Source organism: Ranitomeya variabilis, chromosome 6, assembly GCF_051348905.1.
Source record: "Ranitomeya variabilis isolate aRanVar5 chromosome 6, aRanVar5.hap1, whole genome shotgun sequence".
Lineage (NCBI taxonomy): Eukaryota > Metazoa > Chordata > Amphibia > Anura > Dendrobatidae > Ranitomeya > Ranitomeya variabilis.
The window spans coordinates 27,088,999-27,104,785 of record NC_135237.1 but is presented as its reverse complement, the minus strand read 5'-3'; the positions used below and the strand labels follow the sequence as shown (position 1 = coordinate 27,104,785).

Below are 15,787 nucleotides of genomic sequence, written 5' to 3'. Positions count from 1 at the left end.
ATATACTATATACAGGAGATGACATACAGGTATATACTATATACAGGAGATGACATACAGGTGTATATTATATATAAGGGAGATGACAAACATGTATATACTGAGGGGAAAATGAGAGGTGTGAGGTGAAAATGAGGGGTGTGAGGTGAAAATGAAAGGTGTGAGTGCAAAATGAGAGGAGTGAGGGAAAATAGTGGAGTGATCGGAAAATGACAGATGTGAGGTCGAAATGACAAGTGTTAGGGGGGAATGAGAGGAGTGAGGGGGGAATCAGAGGAGTGAGGGGGAAAATGAGGTGTAAGGGAGAAAATGAGAGATGTGAGGGGGAAAATGAGAGGCGTGATGGGAAAATAAGAGAAGTGAGGTGCTATAACTAACCACAGATATTTACTATGCCCAGGCAACGCCGGGCTCTTCAGCTAGTATATATATATAATGTGTAAAAAAAATTGTTGGAGCTACCAACCATAAAACTTGGCAAGCACAACGCGTTTCGGCTAATAGTCTTCATCAGGTGTCTCATAAGTGAAATGTACACATTGTTGACTCACACATTCCCGCCACTGATACATTGTATCCAATCAGAGAGAGTGTTCCACTGTTGTCCTTTGCTCATGATGGATTCCGTAGGCTCGATATACTTGTAGCAAACCCTGCTTTGTGAGATTTTTTTTAGGTCTGTATATTTTTTCAGATTCTGAATGTCAATCAGAATATTTCCATTCACTGTAATTAATTCATTTTTCTCAGTTAACAAAGCGCAGAGTGAACAAAAAACGAGCCCTAAATCCGATCATTATTTGGTGACCGCCCTTCGCCTTCATCACTTCTTTTCGTCACTTGCACATAGTTTTTGTAGGATATCGGCAGGAGGTTGTTCCAAACATCTTGGAGAGGCTCTGTGGGGGCCGGATCATCGATCCTTCTTTTTTATTACACTGAAGATAGTTGTTAACACAAATAGTTCTGAATCTCTATGTAATTTGAGAGCAGTATGATATAGGGACAGAGACCCAGATACCAGTGATGTTTCACTTGCTGGTCTCGGCTTTCTGACAATGTACACAGAAAACTGCCAGTCAGAGGTGTAGGCAGGGTTATACAGAGCTCAGCATTCAGAGCTCTGCTAGATCTGCAGCAGATAAAACTGGGATTTTATCAAAATGACAGCAAGCGGACTAGCAGGTGATACATGGTTGGAATCTGAGGATTTTCCCCTACATCATACTGCTCTCAAATTACATATCAAAAACCTGCTGACATATTCCCTTTAGTGACATTCGCTATATGTCTGGGCTTGTTGTGCTTCTGCCGAATACATTTGCAGCCAATCAGACGCCTCCCTGATGATGGTGTATGATGGATAAGTAAATAATCTATCCCAATGCACGGCCTCTAGTAACATCAGAAGGACATGCAGGAACTTTTCTTCTTGTTATCCTTTTACTAATCAAAGCATGTTATTGTCATCTCTTCCCTGTACAGTCTCCAGCGATATCCGAAGTGGATACAGGAACTTTTCTTCATGTTATCTTTTTGCAATCACAGCTTGTCGCCATCATATATTCTCTTGTACAGTGTCTAGAGATGTCAGAAGGGAGATGCAGGAACTTTTCGTCATTTTCTCCCTCTTCTTAGCAATCACAGCTTGTCGTTGTCAGTACTTCTCTTGTAACAGTGTCCAGGGATATCAGAAGGGGATACATGAACTTTTCTTCATGTTATCCTCCTTCTTACTGATTACATCCTGTTGCTATCATCTCTTCACCTGTATAGAGTCCAGGAATCTGAGAAAGGGAAACAGGAAGTTTTCCTCATGTTATCCTCCTTCTTACAAATTTCATCCTGTCACTCTCATCTCTTCCCCTGTACAGAGTCCAGTGATATCAGAAGGGTATACAGGAACTTTCCTCATGTTATCCTCCTTACTGCTTACAGCCTGTCACCATCATCTCTTCCACTGTATAGTCTCCAGGGATATCAGAAGGGTATACAGTAACTTTTCCTCATGTTATCCCCCTTCTTACTAATTACATCATGTCACCATCATCTCTTTCCCTGTACTGTCTCCAGGAATATCAGAAGGGGATACAGGAACTTTCCTCATGTTATCCTCCTTCTTACTAATTACATCTTGTCACCATCATCTCTTCCCCTGTACCGTCTCCAGGAATATCAGAAGGGGATACAGGAACTTTTCTTCATGTTATCCCCCTTCTTACTGCTTACATCTTGTCACCATCCTCTCTTCCCCTGTACCGTCTCCAGGAATATCAGAAGGGGATACAGGAACTTTTCCTCATGTTATCCTCCTTCTTACTACTTACAGCCTGTCACCATCCTCTCTTCCCCTGTACCGGTTCCAGGGATATCAGAAGGGGATACAGGAATTTTTCCTCATGTTATCCCCCTTCTTACTACTTACAGCCTGTCACCATCCTCTCTTCCCCTGTACAGTCTCCAGGGATATCAGAAGGGGATACAGGAATTTTTCCTCATGTTATCCCCCTTCTTACTACTTGCAGCCTGTCACCATCCTCTCTTCCCCTGTACCGTCTCCAGGGATATCAGAAGGGGATACAGGAACTTTTCCTCATGTTATCCTCCTTCTTACTACTTACAGCCTGTCACCATCCTCTCTTCCCCTGTACCGGTTCCAGGGATATCAGAAGGGGATACAGGAACTTTTCCTCATGTTATCCCCCTTCTTACTGCTTACAGCCTGTCACCATCCTCTCTTCCCCTGTATAGTCTCCAGGGATATCAGAAGGGGATACAGGAATTTTTCCTCATGTTATCCCCCTTCTTACTACTTACAGCCTGTCACCATCCTCTCTTCCCCTGTACAGTCTCCAGGGATATCAGAAGGGGATACAGGAATTTTTCCTCATGTTATCCCCCTTCTTACTACTTGCAGCCTGTCGCCATCCTCTCTTCCCCTGTACCGTCTCCAGGGATATCAGAAGGGGATACAGGAACTTTTCCTCATGTTATCCCCCTTCTTACTACTTACAACCTGTCACCGTCATCTCTTCCCCTGTATAGTCTCCAGGGATATCAGAAGGGGATACAGGAACTTTTCCTCTTGTTATCCCCCTTCTTACTACTTACAGCCTGTCACCATCCTCTCTTCCCCTGTACAATCTCCAGGGTTATCAGACATGGATAGAGGAGCTTTTCCTCATATTAGCCCCCTTCTTACCTGTCACAACCTGTCACTGTGTTCTTCACCCTGTGACCCTTTTCTTCATGTTATCATGCTTTTTAAGTGACTGAGCTTCTGTTTTCTATGTCTGTTAACCTACCGTACTTAAACCTAATATTTCTTCCTACTGGATTGTCAAATTTCACAGACTGTTATTATTACTCGAATTACAAATACAAAAATATCTCGACCACTCTGTGAATTCTTCATCTGCTCTCCTAGAGCGAGCAGCGCCCGTCTGATCCTCATCCGTCATGTCGGGTTCTTGGCTCTGCGGCAGCTTTGTCCGTGCACGTAGTGTAGTGAGGCCCCTGGTGTGCACATTTAGCCTTCTGCAGGCTCGCTGATAAGATATCCTCCACTGTAATGAAATTGGATGGACTTGGGAAGCGCGGTAAATAAAATGAGTTTCCCCCTTCCTCCTCTCAGTCATTATCTTGTTTATCTCATTTACATTGTACAATTAGGATCAACTGTATCGATCAAGAACTAACTAATTTTGAGCGGAAAATTACATGACATTCAGTCTCAGGGCGATGGGTTTTCTTGTTGGAGAGCTCAGCTGCCGTTTGTTTCTTCACCACCAATGTTTCAATTTTAACCATTTATCAGTATAAATATTTTACATATTGAAAAAAAAAATCCATAATGTTTTTTTTTTTAATTTTCTGATTTTCCGGCAAAAATCTGTAAAATGGATTTTTGAGGCTTAGAATATTCATGTAGGTCATCAATATCAGATTAATGGCGGTCCAACACCTCCAAATCAGCTCCAATGACGGACGGATGTGCACAGTAAACAGAGCAGGAAAAGCAACCCTCCATTCCCTTTGTAGTAGCCATTTCTGGGTGCTGAAGCTCAGCTCAGAAAATATTACATTCTAAGATAGGAGAATGTAGTGGGCATGCTCTGTGCAATGTGCAGCAGTTGGCTGGGAGTTGGAGGAGGAGCTGAGCTGCCTCTATCTCTTATTCCTTTTACGATTTTGCTTTACTAGCAAGGACATGGACACGAGGAAACAAGTCAAAATAATGTCACACTGTCTTTTATGGGAATTTATAGTGAGCATGCAGTATGACATGAGGGGAGGTCACTGGAGATGAAAAAGGAGGTAAACTTCCTTCAAGTCATCTAGTTCATTTCTTACTTTTCAGCAGGCACATGAATATAACAAATCTGTCCAAAAATGGTACAAATTTACTTTTATGAGAGAGTGTAATGAGCATTCTCTGTATCATGTGCAGAGGTCGTTGCCTCAGGGTGGTGGAGGAGGAGATCGATAAAAGAGCTCAAGGTCGTATTGTTTTGTCTTGGAGAGTTTAGTGAGCATGCCCTGTAGAGTGTATGGAGCGTGTTCTAGAAGGGAAGAGTGTGGGGGGTGAACATGCTCTAGAAGGGGAGAGCCTGGGGCGTGTGTGCTCTAGAAGGGGAGAGTGTGGGGGCTAATGTGCTCTAGAAGGGGAGAGCCTGGAGCGTTCGTGCTCTAGAAGGGGAGAGTGTGTGGGGGACGAACATGCTCTAGAAGAGAAGATTGTGAGATAAGCATGCAATAGAAGGGGAGAGTGTTGGGCGAGTGTGCTCTAGAAGGGGAGAGAGTGGGACAAACGTCCTCTAGAAGGGGGGAGAGAGTGGGGCGGGCGTGCTCTAGAAGGGGAGAGTGTGGGGCGAGCGTGCTCTAGAAGGGGAAAGTGTTGGTGGTGCGTGCTCTAGAAGGGGAGAGAGTGGGACAAGCGTCCTCTAGAAGGGGAGAGTGTGGGGCGAGCGTCCTCTGGAAGGGGAGAGTGTGGGACAAGCGTCCTCTGGAAGGGGAGAGTGTGGGACAAGCGTCCTCTGGAAGGGGAGAGTGTGGGACAAGCGTCCTCTGGAAGGGGAGAGTGTGGGACAAGCGTCCTCTGGAAGGGGAGAGTGTGGGACAAGCGTCCTCTGGAAGGGGAGAGTGTGGGACAAGCGTCCTCTGGAAGGGGAGAGTGTGGGACAAGCGTCCTCTGGAAGGGGAGAGTGTGGGACAAGCGTCCTCTGGAAGGGGAGAGTGTGGGACAAGCGTCCTCTGGAAGGGGAGAGTGTTGGGCGTGCGTTCTCTAGAAGGGGAGATTGTGGGACAAGCATCCTCTAGAAGGGAAGGGTCAGGTGCTCTAAAGATGAGATGGAGGATGTCAGGAGCATGCTGTAGATGGAGCGTGTGCTGTAGAGGGTGTATTTTGAGCATGCCCTTGTTATGTGCGGAGGAGAAGCAGAACAAGAGATGGCTTTTCTACAACCACTGCCATCCTTCACCATCAGCAATTCTATCAGGAATGCAAAAGTAGGACTATGGAAACGATAGACCCTCACACCCACAGTTGGTAAAATAGTTTTCCCACCTAGAAAAAATGGAGAAGTCTGTAATTTTTATTGCTGGTACACTACAACTGTGAGAGACCAGAATGTAAAAAAAAAAAATCAGTGTTATTTTTACCTAATTAAATACAATGTTATTGCATTAAATAATTATTTGATCACTGACCAACCAGCAAGAATTCTGTCTCTCACATACCGGTTAGTGTTTCTTTAAGAAGCCTCCTACTCTGCACTTATTGCCTGTATTAATTGCACCTGTTTGAACTCATTACCTGTATAAAAGACACCTGTCCACACACTCAATCATACTCCAACCTCTCCACCATGGCCAAGACCAAAGAGCTGTCTAAGGACACCAGGGATAAAATTGTAGACCTGCACAAGACTGGGATGGACTACAGGACAATAGGAAGGCAGATTGGTGAGAAGTCTCAATTATTGGCACAATTATTAAAAAATGGAAGAAACATAAGATGACTGTCAATCTTCTTCTGTCCAGGGCTCCATGCAAGATCTCGCCTTGTGGGGTAAGGATGATTCTGAGAGAGGTCAGGAATCAGCCCAGAACAACACAGGAGGCTCTGGTCAGTGACCTGAAGAGAGCTGGAACCACAATCTTAAACATTACCATTATAAGCAGACTACGCTGTCATTGATTAAAATCTTGCAGGGCAAGAAAGGTCCCCCTGCTCACGACAGCACATGTCCAGGCCTGTTTGAAGTTCATCAATGACCATCTGGATGATACAGAGGAGGTCATGTGGTCAGATAAGACCAAAACATAACTTTTTGGTATCAACTCCACTTTCCATGTTTGGAGGAGGATGAGTACAACCCCAAGAACACCATCCCAACCGCGAAGCATGGTGGAGGAAACATTATATTTTGGGGGTGCTTTTCTGCAAAGTGAACAGGACGACTGCACTGTATTGAAAAGAGGATGGATGGGGTCATTTATCGCGAGATTTTGGCCTACAAGCTCCTTCCCTCAGTAAGAGCATTGAAGATGGGTTGTACCTGGGTCTTCCAGCATGACAGTGACCCGAAACACAGCCAGGGCAACTAAAGAGTGGCTCCATAAGAAGCATTTCAAGGTACTGGAGTGGCCTAGCCAGTGTCCAGGCCTGAACCCGATAGAAAATCTTTGGAGGGAGCTGAAACTCAAGATTGCCCAGAAAACTGGAAGATTTGGAGAAGATCTGTATGGAGGAGGGGGCCAAAATCCCTGCTGCAGTGTGTGCAAACTTGGTCAAGAACTACAGGAAACATCTGACCTCTGTAATTGCACACACAGGTTTCTGCACCAAATGTTAAGTTCTGTTTTTCTGTTGTATCAAATACTTATTTCATGCAATAAAATGCAAATTATGTAAAAATCCTACAATGTGATTTTCTGGATTTTATTTTTAGATTCTCTCATAGGTGAAGTGTACCTACGATAAAAGTTACAGACCTCTCCATTCTTTATAGGTGGGAAAACTTGCAAAGTCGGCAGTGGATCAAATACTTATTTTCCTCACCGCATGTGATTGCATCTCGTGGGAAATCTCATTATTAAAGTCCCGCACTGGTTTAATTACTGTCAGTAATGGTGCTGTCCATGAGGATGTGAGCAGAAAAGTCTTCTCTCCAGCTTCGTGGATTACAGTAGGGCGAGCACATCATTCCAGCTTCATTAATAGGCGCGGAGAGGTGATGTGTACGGCATAACAATCCTGCCGTGTAATGAGAGGAAGAATGGCCACATATATCTCCCGCAGAATGACCTTTCTGAAGCTCATTGTGGAATATTGAAATATAGAACAGCTCACTTGTCCTTTCCCGGTGGCAGGATATTGCTTCAGTCTTTTCTTCTATGTTTCCACCGCCTCTTTATAATTATGGCTTGTTTGCTGACATGTCTCGTGTCTTAAAACCAGCAGCAAATATATCCAATGTCCTCCAATCACCTGCGGAGCTGCAATCTGAATGCAGTCAGCAGACGCAGATTTTAGTTGCTGGTGTAGTATCTGGTGCATCGCACTGAGCGTCTGCTTGTCTGCACTAGTAGAGGAGGAGGGGGATGCAGCTGCAGATTTTATTCCTCGTATGTGAGCGTGGAAATACATCTTTTGATTTTATGGTCGGTACGGAGAGCTAGAAAGGACACGCGATATTGTACTTGACAGATCCATATACAGTAGTGTACCCTTACATGACAGCACTAATAGAGAGGAGGGGTATGAAGCTGCAGCTTTTTCTGTCTGTGTCTAGGAGACTGACAGAGTGAGCGCTCATCAATTTTGGCACTTTGGGATGTATGGGGCAATCCTGCAGCTTGTTGTTCTCAGGATTAGGATGATGCCATGTGAGAGCGGTAAGACTTTTCTTTGGATTTGTGACTGGTTTGAGCAGCAGGAATCAAAACTTAACTTGTTTTCACTGGACAACCCCATTATCACTTATCCATAGAATAGGTGATAACTTGCTGATAAGTGCGGGTTCAACTCCTGGGACCAACACCGATCGGCAGATTGGACACTTTTATTCCCGGTTCAAAATAGAGCAGAAGGTCAGATGGCCAACCACCATGACATGTATCCTCTATGTGGCTGCTGGAAAAAGCCACGAGCAATGAGTGGAGCAGGGGGAGGTTAGTTTACCCTCCAGTGGGTGGACCTCCACCAATGGATAGGTGATAACTTGCTGATAAGTGCGGGTTCGACTCCTGGGACCAACACCGATCGGCAGATTGGACACTTTTTTATTCCCTTTTTAAAATGGAGCAGAAGTTCAGATGGCCAACCACCACGACATGTATCCTCTATGTGGCTGCTGGATATAGCCGCGAACAATGGGTGGAGCGGGGGTAGGTTAATTTAGGCTCCAGTGGTTGGACCGCCACCGATTGATAGGTGATAACTTGTTTTTACCAAACACCCCGTTCAGTAAGGGCAGAGCTCACACAAGGAGGAGTCTGCCAACGTAGAGTGTTCTTGTACGTGTGCCTAAGGCGAGCATTTATTGGTACTGGGATGGGTAAACTTAAACAAGAGACCACATCCCCTATAAATGCCCCAGGTCCTATCCCGCCACGGGAGCTGCTCCCTCGTGACTTTCAGAAGCTACATCCGTGTCTCTCTGCTTCTCTTGCAGGTGCGATGAATGTAAGCTCTGCTACCACTTTGGCTGCCTGGACCCGCCGCTGAAAAAGTCCCCAAAGCAGACGGGATACGGATGGATCTGCCAGGAATGTGACTCTTCTTCTTCCAAAGTAAGTGCCCAGATCCAGAGAATGTATCTGGAGATGGGCGGTGGTCTGAGCTCACAGGCGCCGCCCGTGACATTTCGGGAGATTTTAGCTATTATCCCCTTGCAGGGTATGTTCAGGGATCTGCTGTAAGAGGCAGCAGTGGAAACTCCAAGGCAAGCTGCGCAGAAAAGCAAAATTGATCTAATCTCAATTTTCCAGTATATATTCCGCAGATTGGTTAGAAATCTGGACAAAAAAACTGCGTGTTCTGAACATGTGAATATAGGCACTAGGGGCTTCTTCCACAGCTCTATCACAGGTTGTTTCATTCTTCATTTCAGATCATCTCTTGCGCCATTTTACTACCTTACATTTTACCTCCTTTATTCAAGCATTGGGATCCTCTGTAAGGTTGATGTTATTTCCTGTGTGAACTGTTACCTACGTTTCTGGAACCTTTAGTTTGGGGCTCGAGGAACCGTCCATAGACGATATACACTGTCCGCTCTCAGACTAAATCCGCTTAATCCCGGGGAAGGGTCCTCATTTTTGGCCATCAGGAGCGTAATTTGGTGTTCAGCAGAGTTGTCGGAGCACGGAGGATCCATCAGCAGCAGCTCGTTCATGGTTTCTAGCTGAACTGTTATTCATTTTATAAATTGACAAAAAAAAAAAAAATATTCTGGAGATGTCGGATTTTACCTCTTATTATAGAGCCAATTCCAAACACAGATGGAAATCTCATATAATGTATGTACTTCTATCCAACAGCAATAGTGTGTGATATTAATAGTGGTCACTGACCTCTAATTCATGTCAGATTCTAAGCTTTCATTAAGTCATCTCCACTAAGCAGATCCTCTGCAAATCCAACACTGTGCTGTCCGCAACTGTGAATATTAGAGGAAAAATTATGCAGTACATGTATGAACACCATGATAAATTATATATAAAAAGTTGTCACTATGTACATACAATACTGATCCTGTACTGATCCTGAGTTACATCCTGTATTATACCCCAGAGCTGCACTCACTATTCTGCTGGTACAGTCACTGTGTACATACATTACATTACTGATCCTGAGTTACATCCTGTATTATACCCCAGAGCTGCACTCAATATTCTGCTGGTGGAGTCACTGTGTACATACATTACATTACTGATCCAGAGTTACATCCTGTATTATACTCCAGAGCTGCACTCACTATTCTGCTGGTGCAGTCACTGTGCACATACATTACATTACTCATTACTGATCCTGAGTTACATCCTGTATTATACTCCAGAGCTGCACTCACTATTCTGCTGGTGCAGTCACTGTGTACATACATTACTTTACTGATCCTGAGTTACATCCTGTATTATACCCCAGAGCTGCACTCACTATTCTGCTGGTGCAGTCACTGTGCACACACATTACATTACTGATCCTGAGTTACATCCTGTATTATACCCCAGAGCTACACTCACTATTCTGCTTGTGCAGTCACTGTGCACATACATTACATTACTGATCCTGAGTTACATCCTGTATTATACCCCAGAGCTGCACTCACTATTCTGCTGGTGCAGTCACTGTGCACATACATTACATTACTGATCCTGAGTTACATCCTGTATTATACCCCAGAGCTGCACTCACTATTCTGCTGGTGCAGTCACTGTGTACATACATTACATTACTGATCCTGAGTTACATCCTGTATTATACTCCAGAGCCGCACTCGATATTCTGCTGGTGCAGTCACTGTGTACATACATTACATTACTGATCCTGAGTAACATCCTGTATTATACTCCAGAGCTGCACTCACTATTCCGCTGGTGCAGTCACTGTGTACATACATTATATTACTTTTCTATGGTGTTCAAAGATTTTAAATAGAACCTGTCACTTCCTTAAAATATTTATTTTTTCCCGGTGTAAATGCCGCTGTTCTCCAGAATCCAGCGTTGTTTCTTATGTTCCTGCGCGTCTCAGTTCCTGAGATATGACCTTTTATGTTCTGCATATACCATATATACTTGAGTATAAGCCGACCCGAGTATAAGCCGACCCCCCTAATTTTGCCACAAATAACTGGGAAAACTTAATGACCCGAGTATAAGCCTAGGGTGGAAAATGCAGCAGCTACCGGTAAATTTAAAAAATAAAAATAGATACCAATAAAAGTAAAATTAATTGAGACATTTAAGTGTTTTTGAATATCCATGTTGAATCAGGAGCCCCATATAATGCCACAGTTCATTATGGCCCCATAAGATGCTCCATACAAAATATGCCCCATATAATGCTCCATACAGTTTATGATGAGCCCCATAAGAAGCTCCATATTAAAATATGCCCCATATAATGCTGCACAAATGCTGATTATGGCCCCATAAGATGCTCCATAGAGATATTTGCCGCATAAGCTGTTGCTGCTATTAAAAAAAAAAAAAATGACATACTCCCCTCTCGTCGCTCAGGCCCCCGGCACTTGCAATATTCACCTGTCCTCGTTCCACCTTCAGGCGCCTCTCTGTCTTCAGTGTCCTCTGCACTGATGATCAGGCAGAGGGCGTGCACTAACCACGTCATCATGCCCTCTGACTTGAGCGTCAAAGCAGAGGACGCGGAAGACGGAGCCCAGCGGTGGAACGAGGACAGGTGAATATCGTGCCATGCTCACCCTCCCCATTATACTCACTTGCTTCCGGCGCGGTCCCTGACAGCTTCCCTGATGGTCTTCTCCGGGTGCTGACAGCTTCTTCCAGCGTTGAGCTGTCACCGTTACCGCTCATTACAGTAATGAATATGCGGTTCCATCCCTAAGGGAGTGGAGTTGCATCCATATTCATTACTGTAATGAGCGGTACCACGTGACTGCTCAAAGCTGGAAGAAGCTGTCAGCGATTGGAGATGCAGGGACCGCGCCGGGAGCTGGTGAGTATGTGACAGCCGCCGCTCTCCCCCTGGGACAATGATTCGAATATAAGCCAAGAGGGGCACTTTCAGCCTAAAAAAATGGGCTGAAAATCTCTGCTTATACTCGAGTATATATGGTAAATCTAGTCTTTTTTAGCCAAGAGGGCTTGGTTCTAAAAAATAAAAATGCCATAAAGAATTGAGGACCACGCCCACTTGGCTAAGAAGACTAGATTTAACGTACAAGGAAGAAGTGGCGATAACTCAGGAACGGAGAAGCACAGGCACAAAAGAAAAACATCGCCGAATTCAGGAGAACAGCGGCATTTACACCAGGTGAAAAAATACCATAAATTTATATAAGTAACAGGTTGTCTCTTTAACCCCTTCCCGACCTTTGACGCATACGCTGCGTCATGAAAGTCGGTGCCAATCCGACCTGTGATGCAGGGTATGCGTCATGGAATGATCGCGTCCCTGCAGATCGGGTGAAGGGATAAACTCCTATTTCACCCGATCTGCAGGGAGAGGGGGAGTTGTACTTCAGCCCAGGGGGGGTGGCTTTGCCCCCACGTGGCTACGATCGCTCTGATTGGCTGTTGAAAGTGCAACAGCCAATCAGAGCAATTTGCAATATTTCACCTATGAAAATGGTGAAATATTGCAATCCAGCCATGGCCGATGCTGCAATAGCATCTGCCATGGCTGGAAATCATGTTCTGCCCCCGCCCCCGATCTCCTCCCCAGTCCTCCGTTCTGTCCGGTACCCCCCTCCGTCCCCCTGTCCGCTCCCCCGTGCTCCTGTCCGCTCCCCCCGTCCTCCGATCCCCCCCCCCCCCCCCGTGCTCCGATCCACCCCTCCACCACCCCCTCATACTTACCGAGCCTCCCGAAGTCGGTCCGTCTTCTCCCTGGGCGCCGCCATCTTCCAAAATGGCGGGCGCATGCGCAGTGCGCCCGCCGAATCTGCCGGCCGGCAGATTCATTACAAAGTACATTTTGATCGCTGTGGTAGGTTCTATCACAGCGATCAAAATAAAAAAATAATAAATAAACCCCCCCCCTTTATCACCCCCATAGGTAGGGACAATAATAAAATAAAGAAAATATATTTTTTTTCTTTTTCCACTAGGGTTAGGGTTAGAACTAGGGTTAGAACTAGGGGTAGGGTTAGGGGTAGGGGTAGGGTTAGGGTTATGGCATGTGCACACAGTGCGGATTTCGCCGCGGATCCGCAGCGGATTGGCCGCGGATCCGCAGCGGATTGGCTGCTGCGAATTTGTAGCAGTTTTCCATCAGGTTTACAGTACCATGTACACCAATGGAAAACCAAATCCGCTGTGCCCATGGTGCGGAAAATTCCGTGCAGAAACGCTGCGTTGTATTTTCCGCAGCATGTAAATTCTTTGTGAGGATTCCGCAGCGTTTTACACCTGTTCCTCAATAGGAATCCGCAGGTGAAATCCGCACAAAAAAACACTGGAAATCTGCTGTAAAACCGCAGGTAAAGCGCAGTGCCTTTTACCTGCAGATTTTTCAAAAATCGTGCGGAAAAATCTCACACGAATCCGCAACGTGGGCACATAGCCTTAGGATTAGGGTTGGAATTAGAGTTAGGGTTGGAATTAGGGCTAGGGTTGGAAATAGGGTTAAGATTAGGCTTGTGGTTAGAGTTACGGATAGGGTTAGGGGTGTGTTGGGGTTACAGTTGTGGTTAGGGTTGGGATTAGGGTTAGGGTTGGGATTAGGGTTAGGATTAGGGTTGGAATTAGGGTTACGGGTGTGTTGCGGTTAGGGTTGTGGTTAGGGGTGTGTTGGGGTTAGGGTTGTGATTAGGGTTATGGCTACAGTTGGGATTAGGATTAGGGGTGTGTTGGGGTTAGTGTTGAAGTTAGAATTGAGGGGTTTCCACTGTTTAGGCACATCAGGGGTCTCCAAACGCAACATGGCGCCACCATTGATTCCAGCCAATCTTGCGTTCAAAAAGTCAAATGGTGCTCCCTCCCTTCCAAGCCCCGACGTGCGCCCAAACAGTGGTTTACCCCCACATTTGGGGTACCAGCATACTCAGGACAAACTGGGCAACAACTGTCCAATTTCTCCTGCTACCCTTGCAAAAATAAAAAATTACTTGCTAAAACATAATTTTTGAGGAAAGAACAATTATTTTTTATTTTCACGGCTCTGCGTTATAAACTTCTGTGAAGCACTTGGGGGTTGAAAGTGCTCACCACACATCTAGATAAGTTCCTCCGGGGGTCTAGTTTCCAAAATGGGGTCACTTGTGGGGTGTTTCTGCTGTTTAGGCACATCAGGGGCTCTGCAAATGCAACGTGACGCCCGCAGACCATTCCATCAAAGTCTGCATTTCAAATGTCACTACTTCCCTTCCGAGCCCTGACGTGTGCCCAAACAGTGGTTTACCCCCACATATGGGGTATCAGCGTACTCACAACAAACTGGGCAACAAATTTTGGGGTCCAATTTCTCCTGTTACCCTTGTGAAAATAAAAAATTGCTTGCTAAAACATCTTTTTTGAGGAAAGAAAAATGATTTTTTATTTTCACGGCTCTGCGTTGTAAACTTCTGTGAAGCACTTGGGGGTTGAACGTGCTCACCACACATCTAGATAAGTTCCTTTGGGGGTCTAGTTTCTAAAATGGGGTCACTCGTGGGGGGTTTCTACTGTTTAGGCATATCAGGGGCTCTGCAAACGTAACATGATGCCCGCAGACCATTCCATCAAAGTCTGCATTCCAAAACGTCACTCCTTCCCTTCCGAGCCCCGGCATATGCCCAAACAGTGGTTTACCCCCACATATGGGGTATCAGCGTACTCAGGAGAAACTTGGTCAACAACTGTTGGGGTCCAATTTCTCCTGTTACTCTTGCAAAAATAAAAAATTCTGGGCTAAAAAAATATTTTTGAGGAAAGGAAACACATTTATTATTTTCATGGCTCTGCGTTATAAACTTCTGTGAAGCACCTGGGGGTTATAAGTGCTCACTATGCATCTAGATAAGTTCCTTGGGGGGTCTAGTTTCCAAAATGGGGTCACTTGTAGGGGAGCTCCAATGTTTAGGCACACAGGGGCTCTCCAAACGCGACATGGTGTCCGCTAACGATTGGAGCTAATTTTCCATTCAAAAAGTCAAATGGCACGCCTCCCCTTCCGAGCCTTGCCGTGCACCCAAACAGTGGTTTACCCCCACATATGAGGTATCGGCGTACTCAGGAGAAATTGCCCAACAAATTTTAGGATCCATTTTATCCTGATGCCCATGTGAAAATGAAAGAATTGAGGCTAAAAGAAATTTTGTGTGAAAAAAAGTACTTTTTCATTTTTGCAGATCAATTTGTGAAGAACCTGGGGGTTTAAAGTGCTCAATATGCCTCTAGATAAGTTCCTTGGGGGGTCTAGTTTCCAAATTGGGGTCACTTGTGGAGGAGCTCCAATGTTTAGGCACACGGGGGCTCTCCAAACGTGACATGGTGTCCGCTAAAGATTGGAGCCAATTTTTCATTCAAAAAGTCAAATGGCGCTCCTTCCCTTCCGAGCCCTGCCGTGCGCCCAAACAGTGGTTTACCCCCACATATGAGGTATCAGCGTACTCAGGACAAATTGGACAACAACGTCCGTGGTCCAGTTTCTCCTTTTACCCTTGGGAAAATAAAAAAATTGTTGCTAAAAGATCATTTTTGTGACTAAAAAGTTAAATGTTCATTTTTTCCTTCCATGTTGCTTCTGCTGCTGTGAAACACCTGAAGGGTTAATAAACTTCTTGAATGTGGTTTTGAGCACCTTGAGGGGTGCAGTTTTTAGAATGGTGTCACTTTTGGGTATTTTCAGCCATATAGAACCCTCAAAATGACTTCAAATGTGAGGTGGTCCCTAAAAAAAATGGTTTTGTAAATTTTGTTGTAAAAATGAGAAATCACTGGTCAAATTTTAACCCTTATAACTTCCTAGCAAAAAAAAATTTGTTTCCAAAATTGTGCTGATGTAAAGTAGACATGTGGGAAATGTTATTTATTAACTATTTTGTGTCACATAACTCTCTGGTTTAACAGAATAAAAATTCAAAATGTGAAAATTGCG

The 15,787-nt window shown here is 44.9% G+C and overlaps 1 protein-coding gene across 10 annotated transcripts in view; it reads left to right on the top strand.

Annotated features, from left to right (window-relative positions):
- PHF14 (PHD finger protein 14) overlaps positions 1-15,787 on the top strand; it is a 233,952-nt gene that overhangs the window by 135,789 nt on the left and 82,376 nt on the right. For all 10 annotated transcript variants that reach the window (XR_013216731.1, XR_013216730.1, XR_013216729.1 and 7 more), the window contains one exon: positions 8,679-8,796. Coding sequence is in view for 7 of the 10 variants with exons in the window: in XM_077268104.1 (XP_077124219.1) it covers positions 8,679-8,796 (118 nt within the window). In the remaining 3 variants the exon portion in view is untranslated. The remainder of the gene's footprint in view (positions 1-8,678; positions 8,797-15,787) is intronic.